This window comes from Pistacia vera, unplaced genomic scaffold (assembly GCF_008641045.1).
Source record: "Pistacia vera cultivar Batoury unplaced genomic scaffold, PisVer_v2 Contig93, whole genome shotgun sequence".
In the NCBI taxonomy this organism is placed as follows: Eukaryota; Viridiplantae; Streptophyta; class Magnoliopsida; order Sapindales; family Anacardiaceae; genus Pistacia; species Pistacia vera.
The window spans coordinates 2,073,434-2,088,847 of record NW_022196812.1 but is presented as its reverse complement, the minus strand read 5'-3'; the positions used below and the strand labels follow the sequence as shown (position 1 = coordinate 2,088,847).

Below are 15,414 nucleotides of genomic sequence, written 5' to 3'. Positions count from 1 at the left end.
GGACAACGTTGTATGTTGTTAAAGTTGGAAACAACAAAAAAAGAAAAGAAAAGATGGCCAACAGTTGTTTATTCTCTATAATTGTATTTGTTCTTGTCTGTGGGTCAGTTGTTGGAACAAGAACAAATGTGTTTTCAGCAGAAAGTCACGATGACAAGACTGCATTGGAAACAGCAGCCACTGATGGTATTTGCGCATCAATGGTTGAGACACAAAACTATGCTTGTGAAGAACATACGGTAATAACATGCCCAAATTCAATCACTTCACTACTGAATAAGTAAATTAATTAATGTTGTTTTCAGGTAACTACTGAAGATGGTTATATTCTCAGCATGCAGAGAATTCCATCAGGGCGGTCAGGTAGGACACCAGGAAACAAGCCACCGGTTCTGTTGCAGCACGGGCTCTTAATGGTTAGTAAATCCTGGCTAGTTTTAATAATCACAAGTTGGGTTGACAAGTTTTTATAATATTGTTGAGGGAAATACAAGCTATTTATGATTGTGGTGGCAGGATGCAATAACATGGCTGCTTTTGCCGCCAGAACAATCTTTGGCATTCCTCTTAGCGGATAATGGATATGATGTTTGGCTTGCCAATACACGAGGAACCAAATACAGCCTCGGCCACGTATCACTCAGTCCTAATGACTCGGTATGTTTAGTATTTGTCCGCTGAAAGTTTGCTTTTTTTTTTCGATGCTATATCTTTGAGAGGGTTGTTTTAGGCCTACTGGCTCTGGTCATGGGATGAATTGGCAGCTTATGATCTTCCTGCTACATTCCAACATGTGCACGATCAAACAGGGCAGAAACTACATTATGTTGGACATTCACTGGTGATTTTCACAATTCAAAGCTTCACTTTTTTTGAAGTTCTGTTAACAAACAACAGAGGGACAAATAAATTTGAAATTGTTATCCAGGGAACTTTGATTGCTCTGGCATCTTTTTCTAAAAATCAGCTGGTGAACATGTTAAGATCAGCTGCCTTACTTAGTCCGATTGCCTATGTCGGCCAATTGACCTCTCCTCTTGCTAGATATGCCGCTGAGGACTTCCTCGCTGAGGTGAAATATTATATTATTATTCCTATCTTAGTTAATTCAACAGTATAAACTTTTTGACATCTTTGTATCTTCCTTTCACAGACACTATACTGGCTAGGCGTTGATGAATTTGATCCAAGAGGGTAGAATATCAATTCCCTTTCCTTACTTTTCCTCTAACAGTGATGCATCAAGCGTGGGATCTAATTCAGTAGACACATGCAGATAACAAAGCAGCAGGCCACAATGCATTTAATAAGATTAAATTCAATTATTTCCATTTTGAATTAGTTTGTCTATATTTCCTCATATCCATGACATTGTTTTTCCTTTCTTTTTCTTTGTTTCTATACTTGAACAGGGAGGCTGTGGTCAATCTTCTTAAGGATATCTGCAACAAACCAGGGGTCGACTGTACCAACTTATTGAACTCTTTCACAGGTAGTATAAATGCACCTATTTGGTTAGTTCCTTATTTCATTTTGATAAATATTTAAACTTAAATTACTGACTTTGGAAATGTTGCAACTCTTTATAGGCAAAAACTGTTGCCTAAATTCTTCCATAGTAGATGTATTTCTTGACCATGAGCCTCAGGCAACTGCAACAAAGAACATGATCCATATATCCCAGAGTAAGTCATTTGTAATGCCATATACTTAACTAATACAACTGAAAAGATAAGGAGGGGCATCACAGCCCAATATTAGATTAATATTATGCTCTTCTAAGATAATGAGCTGAGAGCTAGCCTAAGCAATTAGGCATTAATGAATCGTTTGAAGAATTTTCAAGTGTGGCATTTTTGGACAGTGATCAGAGACAGAACCATAACAATGTACAATTATGAGGATGAGGAAGAGAACAGGAAACACTATGGGCAGCCAAATCCGCCAGTGTACAACATGACAAACATTCCAAGTGATCTTCCTCTCTTCCTGGGTTATGGCGGGGCAGATGCTCTTTCTGATGTCAATGATGTGAAGCTCTTGCTGGATAGCCTCAAAGATCATGATGGAGATAAACTTGTGATTCAGTACAGAGAAGATTATGCTCACGCTGACTATGTTATGGGTGATAATGCTAAGCAACTAGTATATAATCCTCTCATGGCTTTCTTCAAGCTGCAATGAAAAATGTAAATTCCAGGGAAAAAAAATGGAGAAGTATGAGAATCGTTTTCTTTTTCCATGTTGAATACCTGTAAGTTGTCAAAATTTCTTTCTACCACTTCCCTGATTGTCAAATTCCTCTCAATTGTTAGTACAAGAGAACCAAATTCAATTTTAGTTATACATTGAAGATTTTTTTGGTTTTGTTAACATCCGATGGTGGATGTAGAAATTTTGTGAGAGGGGTCTTAAAATATAATATCTGAACCATATTTTTTTAATCATCTTAAAAAAAAAAAAAAAGGATATTAAGTTTTATAAAGAGGGCACAAACAGAACACCATTGTAATGCAATTAAAAGTCCGGTAAAAATTGAAAAAAAATTCAAATTTTAGTGCCCCTAAGTGGTCTTGAGGGCCCATCATACGAATGACAAAACGATTCTATAATTGATGTGATTTGCACATTATTAAATAAAGAAAAGGATAAGTTCATATGGATGTTCCGTGTCTCATAATCCTGGTTGAAAAAGATATTCCGTGTCATTATACCCATCCTTTGGGGAGTTTTTTTTGCTTTTTGTTTTTACTAGGAATATAATGGTAACTCGTAGGTGTTGAGATCAATATGCCAACAGTACATTGAAGAATTCATTATTATGCAACAGGGGTTTACCCTGTTTCTCAAAATTAATCTATATATTTGTGAAGATATTTAAAATGTATTAGTAGTCTGACTGTGATGATTGAAGAAGGTTGTTATCTACGAAAATGAAGCTGCAATTACTACTTTTCTTAAATCAAGCTTAGGCTATAATTTTGCATTCCGCTGTGAGCTGTAGGCATTTCTCACATGCTTAATCGAGTACTTACAATCTGACCAGGTGGTTATCTTGAGTCCCTGACCAGATTTCTATTCAACCATCAAACAAAAATTCTTACACGCTACTAACTAAGCAGACGAGTGAGACTATAGATAAATAGTGTCCTCATGAAACATGTATCAACATCTCTATCACAAATCTTTGTCTAACCACTTCATCGTCTAAGCAACTCACTCGTAGTTTGTAGGAGGCGTTTTGTCTCAACTTTATTTGCGTTAGCCTTTTTTGCCGTCTCTATCAAGAATTAATTATTTGTAATCTTGAAGAAGAAATCGTGGCAGCAAAGAAAATTTGAAGCTCAAATAGGTAACTGTCACTGATAAAATAGAATAGTAGCTATTTAATATTAATTATGTCATGCTCTCTTCTGTTTGTATGCGGACTATGTCCACTATAAAAATGCAGGAAAATTTGAAGTTGCTGCAATTGCTAATAACTGAAGTTAAAAATGGTCAACAAAAAGACCACTTTGATCCTAGCAATGATAGTATTCTCTGTGTGGGTTGCTGCTGCAGCAAGAACAAAGCTTCACTCTATCAATGGTAAGGAAGGACAATTTGCATCTTCCCCACCTACTGACGATGGCATTTGCAAAACAATGGTGGAGCCACGAGGCTATATATGCCATGAGCACACGGTACTATTTTACTCTATGCTACCAATATTGCTGTATTTAATAATCACTTTGATGAATAATTGTCAATAAAACAACACTTTTGATGGCTTTCAGGTAACAACCAAAGATGGTTATATTCTTAGTATGCAGAGGATGCCGAATTCGCGGTCTGGTCAGTCAGCAAAGAATCCACCCGTTTTGTTACAACATGGGCTCATGATGGTTAGTTACCCAGAAGCATTTTATTGAATACGTTGTAAGATCAATAAATTGTTAACATTGGATGGGCAATTATGGTGGCAGGATGGCATAACATGGCTGCTAAATTCCCCAACCGAATCTTTGGCATTCATTTTGGCAGATAATGGCTATGACGTGTGGATTGCCAACACTCGTGGGACTAAATACAGCAGCAAACACGAGTCACTTTCTCCCAGCGATCAGGTTCTCCTCATATTTTTACAAATTATTGTCCTTCATCACATCTTTTTGACTAAAAAATTGGTTCTTTGTATCTTCGCAGGCTTACTGGGAATGGTCATGGGATGAATTGGTGACGTATGATCTTACTTCTTTTGTCCAATTTGTGTACAACAATACAGGAAAGAAACTGCACTATGCTGGACATTCATTGGTGAATATCTGCACATTGTTGCTTCCAGTGTTGTTGGGAACTCTACTTATTTAACTCAAGAGATTTTCAGAACATAATTACTAATAGAGAAACCTTGGATTGTAGGGAACTTTGATGGCTTTTGCTTCCTTTTCCGAAAATAAGCTGTTGAACAAGATTAGATCAGCTGCTTTGCTAAGTCCAATTGCTCACTTGGCTCACGTGTTATCACCTCTTGCAAGAACTGTTTCTGAAATTTTTTTAGCGGAAGTAAGACGATAATTGAATTTCTATTATTTCAGGTTTCATTCTATATTGGATTAAAAACTGATATTTTCAAACTGTATGGTCTTTATAACAGGACATGTACTGGTTAGGCCTTCATGAATTTTCTCCAAGAGCGTAAGTTTACGCATTTTTTTTTTTCAACTAGCATCATGCATGTGCAGTCGATAACTAGGTATTTTTTTCATGGTAACTATATTAGAGCCACTCGGAAAATATTATGGAATTGTCAACAAAACAATGCCCCAATTCTCTCACTTGGTGAACTTTGTTCCAAAATCCATGTTAATCTCTTCAGTTCTTTATAGTTTTTCATTTCTATGTGAACAGTAAGCCTGCAGTCCAACTTCTAGAATATTTCTGCTCTCAGCCAGGCATCAACTGCTCTGACTTGATGATTTATTTCACAGGTTTCTTCTTTCACCGTCCCAGGCTTGCTTATCACAACCTAGATATTGAAAATTTAATTTCCTACACAACCATTGAGCAAAATTTTTTGTGTTGATAGGCCAAAATTGCTGCCTAAATTCCTCAACAGCAGATACGTTTCTTAAACATGAACCTCAGCCAACTGCCACAAAAAACATTATCCACCTGGCTCAGAGTAAGTCTCTTCCAACTTTTGAGCCAATAATATTATCATATTATGAGTGATCATCCTTTGAAATTATATGGGTGGTTCTGGTATTCTGACAGTGATTAGAACGGGAACAATAGCCATGTATGACTATGGTGCAGTTGAAAACATGAATCACTATGGACAAAGTACTCCTCCACTGTACAACGTGACAAGTATTCCAAATGACTTTCCTCTTTTCATGAGCTATGGTGGGAAGGACTTGCTTTCGGATACAGATGATGTGAAGCTTTTGCTACAAAACCTCAAAAATCACAACGCCAATAAGTTGGTTGTACAATACATAAACAACTATGCTCATGCTGATTTTGTTTTTGGCTTCAATGCTAATCAACTTGTATACAATCCTCTAATGGCCTTTCTTAACCTGAACTGAATTTGAGAATTCTGTTTTCGACCTGTAGATGAATTAGTAAACTATAATAATACTATCTAGTTTCAGATTTTCACTCATATTGTGTAATTATCTCATTAACGGAATAAGATATGCCATGTCTTATAATCTCTTCCTTGAAAATGATGATCTGTGTAATTACACCCATCCTTTCGGCAGTTATATTACTAGATTTTTACTGCTAACTCGTAGGTATTAAAAGAGTTCAATATGTCATTACATTGAAAAGTGTATATTCGACAGCGGTTTAGCCTAGCATCTGGCCCATTTAAATTGAATGTCTCAGTACCTTAGAATCAAAGCTACTTCAGACTATAACAAGAACTGAAGAAAGTAAAATTACCGCACCCCAATCTTTAAGAGGTTAATAAGGTAACCATAACAACATTCAAATAAATCCTTATTTACATTTTTTAATTACACTTTAAATAGAACAATTAAAGTAGGGAAACCTTCATGCCATATCCATTATATATGCACTTATTTTTTTTTTATTAAACTATGAATTGTAATAAACTAAAGTGAGCATTAACTTTGTAAATAAAATGATTTTTTATTTTTTATTTTTACAAATAATACTTACAAACAAAAATAGTTGTGTGAATTGGAAAAATCGTGAGATGGGTGATAATTGGATGAGTGTTGGTTGTAATTGAGTGAAATTTAATGAAGAATAGGATTATAATTACATTTTTATTTATTAAGGGTATTTTCATCTTAATTTATAAAACTAGCCCGACCTAACCTCTTAAATCCTCAGCCAATCAGTTTATTATCTAGGAACCTCATTCTGTCCGTCCACACAAGTCCTTATCTAACAGTTCATCATCTATGCAATTCATTCAGACTTTGTCTATAGTACGACTCTTGTTTCAGCCTTTTTAATTTGCATTAGCCATTTCTGTCGTCTGTATTAACATTTTATTATTTCTATTCAAGAAGAAGAAATCGTGGCAGCAAAAGAATTGGAAGCTCAAATAGGTAATTGTCGTCTGTATGACATCTTTTGTTTAGTCAGTTATGTTAATTAATTAAGACTTACGGCTCTACTCTGCTAATTTTTACGTGGACTATGTCTACTGTAAAACGTAAAAATACAGGAAAATTGGAAATTGTTAATAACTGAAGTTAAAAATGGTCAACACAACAGTTACTTTGATCCTAGCAATGATAGTATTCTCTGTGTGGGTTGCTGCTGCAGCAAGAACAAAGCTTCACTCTATCAATGGTAAGGAAGGACAATTCGCATCTTCTCCACCTACTAAGGATGGTATTTGCAAAACATTGGTGGAGCTACAAGGCTACATATGCCACGAGCACACGGTACTACTTATTCTATCCTTTTTATATTTTTGTATTTAATAATTCAATGAAATAACTGTCAGTAAAACAATAATTTTGATGGCTTTCACGTAACAACCAAAGATGGTTATATTCTTAGTTTGCAAAGGATGCCGACTGCGCATTCTGGTCAGCCAGCAAAGAATCTGTTGGTTTTATGAGCATGAATATGGTCTTACGGGAGAGAAAAGGATGATGAACTAGTAAGAGAAAAGAGCTGTGATATTTGCCTTAGTTTAAACTGAAAGTTACAGCAGAAGTTTATACATGACAGACACTATTGCACCTAACCATAAAACATATTTTAGTCCAAAATGACATCCTAACCACACATTCTTAGCAACTCTGATTACATCACATTAATTAGATACAAAGTTGACAACCTAAATACAAGCTGAATTCACCAAAAAGCATCACTTCAGCATCCCTACAGATCAGCTACGTGAACTGCTCCAGACCAGCTTTCAAACTTCAGCCTTCTTCTTTTGCCGCCAGAACACAACTCCAGTTGAATCCAAAATATTGTTTCAAGCAAAATATCACTCATTTGAATACTCCTCCTTGATATTTTTGCTTGAGACACCAAGTTTAAGCTTCATGTCTACAAACTTGGACCTACATAGGGACTTAGTAAATATGTCAGACAATTGCATTTCCCCCCTGCAGTGTGTCAATCTGATTTCTCCGGATTGCTCAGCCTCCCTCACTGCATGAAACTTAATTTTTATGTGCTTAGTTCGACCATGCATGACTGGATTCTTAGCCATTGCAACAGCCGATTGATTATCACAGAAAATTTCAGTAGGCTCACACTGCTTTACCTCCATATCAGCCAGCAAATTTCTCAACCAAATAGCTTGATTTACTGCAGCTGCAGCTGATATGTATTCAGCCTCTGTAGTGGATTGTGCCACTACTTCTTGCTTCTTGGAAGACCAACAAAATGCACCATAATTCAGTAGGAATACATACCCTGATGTGCTTCGCATATCATCACAGGAACCTCCTCAATCACTGTCTGCATACCCTATCAGTCTAAAATTTTCAGATTCCCTGAACCAGATTCCATGATCTGCAGTTCCTCTAATGAATCTCAGCACCCTCTTGGCTGCTTTAAGATGCTTCTCACTTGGTTTGCTCATAAATCTTGATAGGAGACTAATTATAAACATCAGCTTAGGCCTTGTTGTTGTTAGGTACAACAAGCTCCCAATCATTCTCCTATAATCTGTCTCATCTACCGAGGCTACTCCATCATCTTTGCATAGCCTTTGATTTTGCACCAAAGGTGTGGCAACTGACTTGCATTCATCCATTCCAAATTTCTTAAGCATCTCATTTGCATATCTCCTTTGACAAATGAAAATGTTATCTTGAGATTGATGGATTTCCATTCCAAAGAAGTAAGTCATCGCTCGCAAATCAGTCATCTCAAACTCTTTGTGCATTGCTTTCTTGAACTCTTCAACCTGAATTCCATTGTTTCCAGTCACCAACAAATCATCCACATACAAGGAAACCATAATCACATCTTCATTGTCCCTTTTTACATATAAAGTATGCTCATTGGGGCTTCTTGCATAACCAAGACTGACTAGGTAGTCATTGATTCTGCTGTACCAAGCTCTTGGAGCTTGTTTCAGGCCATACAAGGCCTTTTTCAGTAAGTACACCTGATCTTCTTTCCCCTTGACTTCATATCCATCAGGTTGTTCAACAAAGATCTCCTCATCCAACCAACCATTCAAGAAAGCTGACTTAACATCCATTTGATACACTTTCCATTTAAATTGGGCTGCCAAAGCTAGAACTAACCTGATTGTATCATGTCTTGCAACCGGGGCAAATGTATCTTGGAAATCCACACCATATTGTTGTGCAAACCCTTTCACAACTAACCTGGCTTTGTGCTTCAAAAATGAACCATCAGGATTCAGTTTTTTCTTGAAGATCCACTTCACTTGGATCACTTTCCTCCCGGTAGGCCTGTCCACAAGTTCCCATGTTCCATTCTTTTCTATCATGGACAACTCCTCCTGCATAGCAAGTCTCCATCCTTTGACTTAGTTGCCTCATGATAAGATGTTGGTTCAAGCAATGCAACATTGCATCTCCCATAAATCTCAGCAAGAGGTCTAGTTCCCCTGACTGAAATTTCTTCTTCTGTTTCAGAATCTGCCCCTTTAGTTTGGTCAGCAGTTTGTTCTCTTTGCTGTGGCTTTGGATCTACTTGAATTTTCTTCTCTTCTCAATTCCACACTGACCTCTCATCAACCTTTACATCCCTTGAAACAACTACTTTTCTTGACTCTGGAATGAAGATTCGGTAAGCCTTGGATTGGAGGCTGTAACCTACCAGAATTCCAGCCCTTGCTTTGTCATCCAGCCTTGACCTTTTGATGGCTGGTATGAGTACATAGCATATACTCCCAAATACTCTTAGATGATCCACTTGAGGCTTAACTCCATACCATGCTTCAAATGGAGTTTGATCCTCTAAAGCTTTGGTTGGAAGCCTATTCAGCAAATACACACTAGTATTGACAGATTCTGCCCGTAACTCCTTCGGCAGCTCCTTTTCAGTCAGCAAACACTTGGACATCTCCATTACTGTCATATTTTTTCTCTCACTTACTCCATTTTGTTGAGGAGTATAGGGACAACTAAACTGATGCCATATTCCAGCCTCCCTGCATGTTGATTCAAACTCATTTGAGGTGTATTCACCTCCATTATCACTTCTCACAGCCTTAATCTTTACTCCAGCTTGGTTTTCAACTTTAGCTTTGAACCTCTTAAACACAGCAGCCACTTCTCCTTTTTGTTTTAGGAAGTACACCCAAGTCATTCTTGAATGATCATTAATAAACAAGATGAAAAATTTGGATCCATTTTGGGATGTGGTCTGCATTGGTCCACACACATTAGTGTGCACCAATTGGAGCTTTCCAGTAGCTCTCCAGGCTTGGTTTGTAGGAAAGGCTGGTCTACTAAGCTTCCCTATTTGGCATACTTTACATAAGCTCTCTTTCTCTTCCATTTCGGGTAAGGTGTGTACCATCCCTTTAAGCTTCATTTGCTTAAGTCCAGCATAATGGTAATGACCATATATTTTATGCCGTAGGTCTGTATCATCTGAATTTGCTGTCATAGCATGAAACTCTGGTTTTTTAAGTTCAACCGGGAAGCTTTTCCCAACCATTTTTACATGCATCATCTCTTTTCCCTCATCATCTAATATAGTGCAGGTTTTATTTTCAAAATGCAGAATATAATTTCTTTCAAGCATTTGTCCTACACTAAGTAGATTTTGGTTGATTTCAGGAACAAATAATACATTGTAAATAATCTTTGTACCTGTCATGGTCTGCACAACCACATTTCCCCTGCCTTTAACTTTCACAAGTTCACCATTTCCCACCTTTACACTTGACTGATATGCTTGATCCAATTTCACAAAATTCTCCAGATCAGGCATCATGTGGTCTGTACATCCACTATCAATGAGCCAAGTTCCAGCATTGAACTGAACAACATAGCAGGATGACACAAATAGCTGCTCAGATTCAGAATTCTGCTGCAAATCTTCAACAGTCTGTGCTTGCTGTGCAGGTTGTTGTTGTTTGTTTTTGCAAACCTTTTCAATGTGACCTAGCTGCTTGCATGCCCTGCATTGAACATTTGGTCTGAACCAGCACTTGTACTCAGCATGGTTCTTCTTTTTACAGTGGGAACATGGTGCAAAACTCCGAAAACCTGCTGGTTTGTTCCACTGATTGTTTACTCTCTCTTTTCCTCTTTTTTCTCCTCCAAACTTCTTGTTTCCTCCTTGAGTTGGCTTGCTCTTCTGCTGGACAAACAATGCAGCTTCACCACTATCCTCTTGCCTCAGTTTTCTTCTTTGCTCTAGGGCTTGAAGAGCATGGACAAGTTCGGTTAAGGTGATTCGAGACAAGTCTTTGGAATCCTCCAAAGAAGAAATTTTTGATTCAAACCTCTCGGGTAGGCTTACTAACACCTTTTCAACAATTCTCTTATCACTTATCTCTTCCCCTAACAATCTTATCTTGTTAACCACATTCATTAGTCTATCTACATACTCTTTAACCATTTCAGCCTCTTGCATTTTCAATGTCTCAAACTCTCTCCTTAGGTTCAAAACTTGCATGTTTCTGGTTTGGGTGCTTCCTCCAAATTCTTCCTTAAGCTTGTCCCAAGTTTGCTTTGCTGTCTCACAAGCCATTATCCTTGTGAAAACTTGATCGATGACTACAGCATGTAAATGGGACAGGGCTCTTGGAGCTTTTGCAGTCTCCTCTTCATGGAGTCTTATCTGGTTCAGGGTTGGGTTTGGTCCCAACTGTGGTGGCTGTTTCTCTTCATCTACATACTGCCATAAACTCTGACCTCTCAAGTAGGCCTTCATCTTAACAGCCCACATATGATACTATTCCCCATTGAAGGTTGGAGGCAAGAGTGAGGCTGAACTTGTTGCCATGAAGTCTATCTTCGGTGAGATAAGGACTAACAGAGAGTATGTAAAACTGGAGGTTTTGCAGGCCCCTTAAGATCAAGGTATTGCTGTGATACCACTTGTTGGTTTTATGAGCATGAATATGGTCTTACGGGAGAGAAAAGGATGATGAACTAGTAAGAGAAAAGAGCCGTGATATTTGCCTTAGTTTAAACTGAAAGTTACAGCAGAAGTTTTATACCTGACAGACACTATTGCACCCTAACCATAAAACATATTTTAGTCCAAATGACATCCTAACACACATTCTTAGCAACTCTGATTACATCACATTAATTAGATACAAGTTGACAACCTAAATACAAGCTGAATTCACCAAAAGCATCACTTCAGCATCCCTACAGATCAGCTACGTGAACTGCTCCAGACCAACTTTCAAACTTCAGCCTTCTTCTTTTGCCGCCAGAACACACTCCATTTGAATCCAAAATATTGCTTCAGCAAAGAATCCACCAGTTTTGTTACAACATGGGCTCATGTTTGTTAGCTACCCTGTAGTTTTATTGAATATATAGGTCCGTAAGATCAATGAATTGTTGGAAATTGTGGTGGCAGGATGGCGTAACATGGCTACTAAATTCCCCAAAGGAATCTTTGGCATCTATTTTGGCAGATAATGGCTACGATGTGTGGATTGCCAACACTCGTGGGACTAAATACAGCAAAAAACACGAGTCACTTACACCCATAGATCAGGTTCTCTTCATATTTCTACAGTTTTATGACTCCTTAATCAAATCATTTTGACTAAGAATTTGGTCTTTGTATCTTCGCAGGCATACTGGGAATGGTCATGGGATGAATTGATGGCGTATGATCTTACTGCTTTTGTCCAATTTGTGCACTATAATACAGGAAATAAACTGCACTATGTTGGACATTCCTTGGTGAATCTCTGCTCATTGTTGCTTCCAGTACTGTTGAGAACTTTATTAAATTCGTTTACTTAAGGGATTTTGAGAAGGAAATAATTAATGAGAGAGAAACCTTGAATTGTAGGGAACTTTGATGGCTCTAGCTTCGTTTTCCAAAAATAAGCTGTTGGACAAGATACGATCAGCTGCTTTGCTTTGTCCAATTGCTCATCTGGGTCACATGACATCACCTCTTGGAAGAACTGCTACTATTTTAGACGAAGTATTTCGAGTTTTATTCTTCCGACAATATGGTCTATATATTCTTCTTACAGGAATGGTACTGGTTAGGTCTTCGTGAATTATCTCCAAGAAAGTAAGTTTTTTTATTTTGGCTATGGTGGGAAGGACTCGCTTTCGGATGTAAATGATGTGAAGCTTTTGCTACAAAACCTCAAAAATCACAATCCCAAGAAGCTGGTGGTACAATACATGTTCATTTTGATTTTGTTTTTGGCATCAACGCTAATCCAGTTGTATATGATCCTATGATGGCCTTCTTCAGCTGGAACTGAACTTGAGAAATCTGTCTTTTACCCATGGAATAATTAGTAAACTGTAATAATATTATCTAATTGTCAAATTTTCAGTAATGGAAAAGCTATGTTTCAAGTTAGTTTAATTTCTTCATTCTGTTGAGACGTACCGTGCATCAAAAGACAAGCAGCAAAATATCTGTCGGACACATAATATAAATAGTATCCAAAAGATAATTTTTGCATTAGGGTGTGAGGGCTGCAATTACGTTCATTTGTATCATTGAAGGTTTAACTGAACTAATTGAACATGTTTTTGGAGTTTAAGAATATCACGTTATTGTGTCACAGAAAGCGCATTTCTCGCATGCTCAACTCGGTATTTAATTTCAATCTTGGCCAGGTGGTTATCTAGACCAGATTTTGATTCAGCCACAAATAATTGATGTTCCCATTTATTATCCCCATGAACAGGTATCACCATCTCTATCACAAGTCTATCTAATTAACCACTTTATGTTCATTCATCAAACTCACTCATAGTTTGTCTTGAAGAGGAGTTTTGTCTCAGCTTTGTTTTTGCATTAGCTTTTTCTGTCGTCTGTATAAACATGTTATTATTTGTTATCTTGAAGAAGAAATCAAGTTAGTAAAGTATTTGAAGCTCAAATATGTGATTGTTAATGATGGAATAAAATAAGAGTATACGACCCTACCTGACATATTTGATTTGATCAATTATGTAAATTAATTGACATATGATTCACTTCTGTTTGCATTTCGACTTTGTCTACTCTAAAAGTGCAGGAAAATTGGAAGTTGTTGCAGTTGCTAATAACTGAAGTTAATAATGGTCGACACTACAACCACTTTGATTCTAGTGATAGTATTGATCTATGTGTCGGTCGCTGCTGCAACAAGAACAAAGCTTTACCCAATCAATGGTAAGGAAGGCAAATTTGCATCTTCCCCACATGCTAAGGGTGGTATTTGCAAAACAATGGTGAAGCCACGAGGCTATATATGCCATGAGCACAGGGTACCACTTACTCTGCTTTCTATATTGTTGTGTTAACAATTCACTTGCATGAATCATTGTAAGTAAAGCAATACTTTTGATGGCTCAGGTAACAACAAAAGATGGTTATATTCTTAGTATGCAGAGGATGCGGAATAAGCGGTCTGGTCAGGCAGCACGAAAGCCACCGGTTTTCTTACAACATGGACTGTTGATCTCCCGTAATTCATGCAGAAGCAGTTTTTTGGTCACTGTGTTGGATTGATTCAGTGACATGTTCAGGTGTTTTAGGTTTGGTTAAGCGTAGTTTCTCACTTGCTTGTACGTGTATTAGTAGGTGGAGTAAGTTTAAATTTGAATTTTGAAATGTTATTAGTTGAAACAGTAACGTTTGCATTGTATATTTTACCCCTGTTTTTTGAATAAAAAACAGAGCATTATTGCAGTCTTCAGTTTCTCTTTCGTTTATCTGTTTTTCTCTTTGTTTGCATGCAAAACCATCAGACCTTGATCCGTCAAATCTTTATGACTTAAGAATTTTGGTTTTCTGTATCTTCGCAGGCTTACTGGAACTGGTCATGGGATGAAGTAATGGCGTATGATCTTACTGCTTTCGTCAAGTTTGTGTACCATAAAACAGGAAAGAAACTGCACTATGTTGGACATTCTATGGTGAATATCTGCACCTTGTTGTTTCCACAATTATTGGGAACTTTATTTNATTCACTTCTGTTTGCATTTCGACTTTGTCTACTGTAAAAATGCTGGAAAATTGGAAGTTGTTGCAGTTGCTAATAACTGAAGTTAATAATGGTCGACACTACAACCACTTTGATTCTAGTGATAGTATTGATCTATGTGTCGGTCGCTGCTGCAACAAGAACAAAGCTTTACCCAATCAATGGTAAGGAAGGCAAATTTGCATCTTCCCCACATGCTCAGGGTGGTATTTGCAAAACAATGGTGAAGCCACGAGGCTATATATGCCATGAGCACAGGGTACCACTTACTCTGCTTTCTATATTGTTGTGTTAACAATTCACTTGCATGAATCATTGTAAGTAAAGCAATACTTTTGATGGCTCAGGTAACAACAAAAGATGGTTATATTCTTAGTATGCAGAGGATGCGGAATAAGCGGTCTGGTCAGGCAGCACGAAAGCCACCGGTTTTCTTACAACATGGACTGTTGATCTCCCGTAATTCATGCAGAAGCAGTTTTTTGGTCACTGTGTTGGATTGATTCAGTGACATGTTCAGGTGTTTTAGGTTTGGTTAAGCGTAGTTTCTCACTTGCTTGTACGTGTATTAGTAGGTGGAGTAAGTTTAAATTTGAATTTTGAAATGTTATTAGTTGAAACAGTAACGTTTGCATTGTATATTTTACCCCTGTTTTTTGAATAAAAAACAGAGCATTATTGCAGTCTTCAGTTTCTCTTTCGTTTATCTGTTTTTCTCTTTGTTTGCATGCAAAACCATCAGACCTTGATCCGTCAAATCTTTATGACTTAAGAATTTTGGTTTTCTGTATCTTCGCAGG

The 15,414-nt window shown here is 37.4% G+C and overlaps 3 protein-coding genes across 3 annotated transcripts; all 3 read left to right on the top strand.

Annotated features, from left to right (window-relative positions):
- Window positions 1-53: 53 nt before the first annotated feature.
- Window positions 54-2,298, top strand: LOC116120402 (triacylglycerol lipase 2-like). The gene is made up of 9 exons (XM_031406358.1): window positions 54-239; window positions 306-416; window positions 517-657; window positions 731-841; window positions 929-1,072; window positions 1,154-1,194; window positions 1,413-1,492; window positions 1,590-1,685; window positions 1,865-2,298. The coding sequence occupies exons 1-9, from the start codon at window positions 54-56 to the stop codon at window positions 2,182-2,184; spliced, it is 1,230 nt and encodes a 409-aa protein (XP_031262218.1). The 3' UTR covers window positions 2,185-2,298.
- A 1,190-nt stretch (window positions 2,299-3,488) lies between these two features.
- On the top strand, window positions 3,489-5,620 carry LOC116120396 (triacylglycerol lipase 2-like). Its single transcript, XM_031406351.1, has 9 exons — window positions 3,489-3,683; window positions 3,777-3,884; window positions 3,966-4,106; window positions 4,186-4,296; window positions 4,402-4,545; window positions 4,637-4,677; window positions 4,891-4,970; window positions 5,069-5,164; window positions 5,257-5,620. The coding sequence occupies exons 1-9, from the start codon at window positions 3,495-3,497 to the stop codon at window positions 5,571-5,573; spliced, it is 1,227 nt and encodes a 408-aa protein (XP_031262211.1). The 5' UTR covers window positions 3,489-3,494; the 3' UTR covers window positions 5,574-5,620.
- Window positions 5,621-11,994: 6,374 nt separating this feature from the next.
- LOC116120373 (triacylglycerol lipase 2-like) lies at window positions 11,995-12,681 on the top strand. The gene is made up of 3 exons (XM_031406323.1): window positions 11,995-12,162; window positions 12,243-12,380; window positions 12,466-12,681. The coding sequence occupies exons 1-3, from the start codon at window positions 11,995-11,997 to the stop codon at window positions 12,679-12,681; spliced, it is 522 nt and encodes a 173-aa protein (XP_031262183.1).
- The last annotated feature ends 2,733 nt before the right edge of the window (window positions 12,682-15,414 follow it).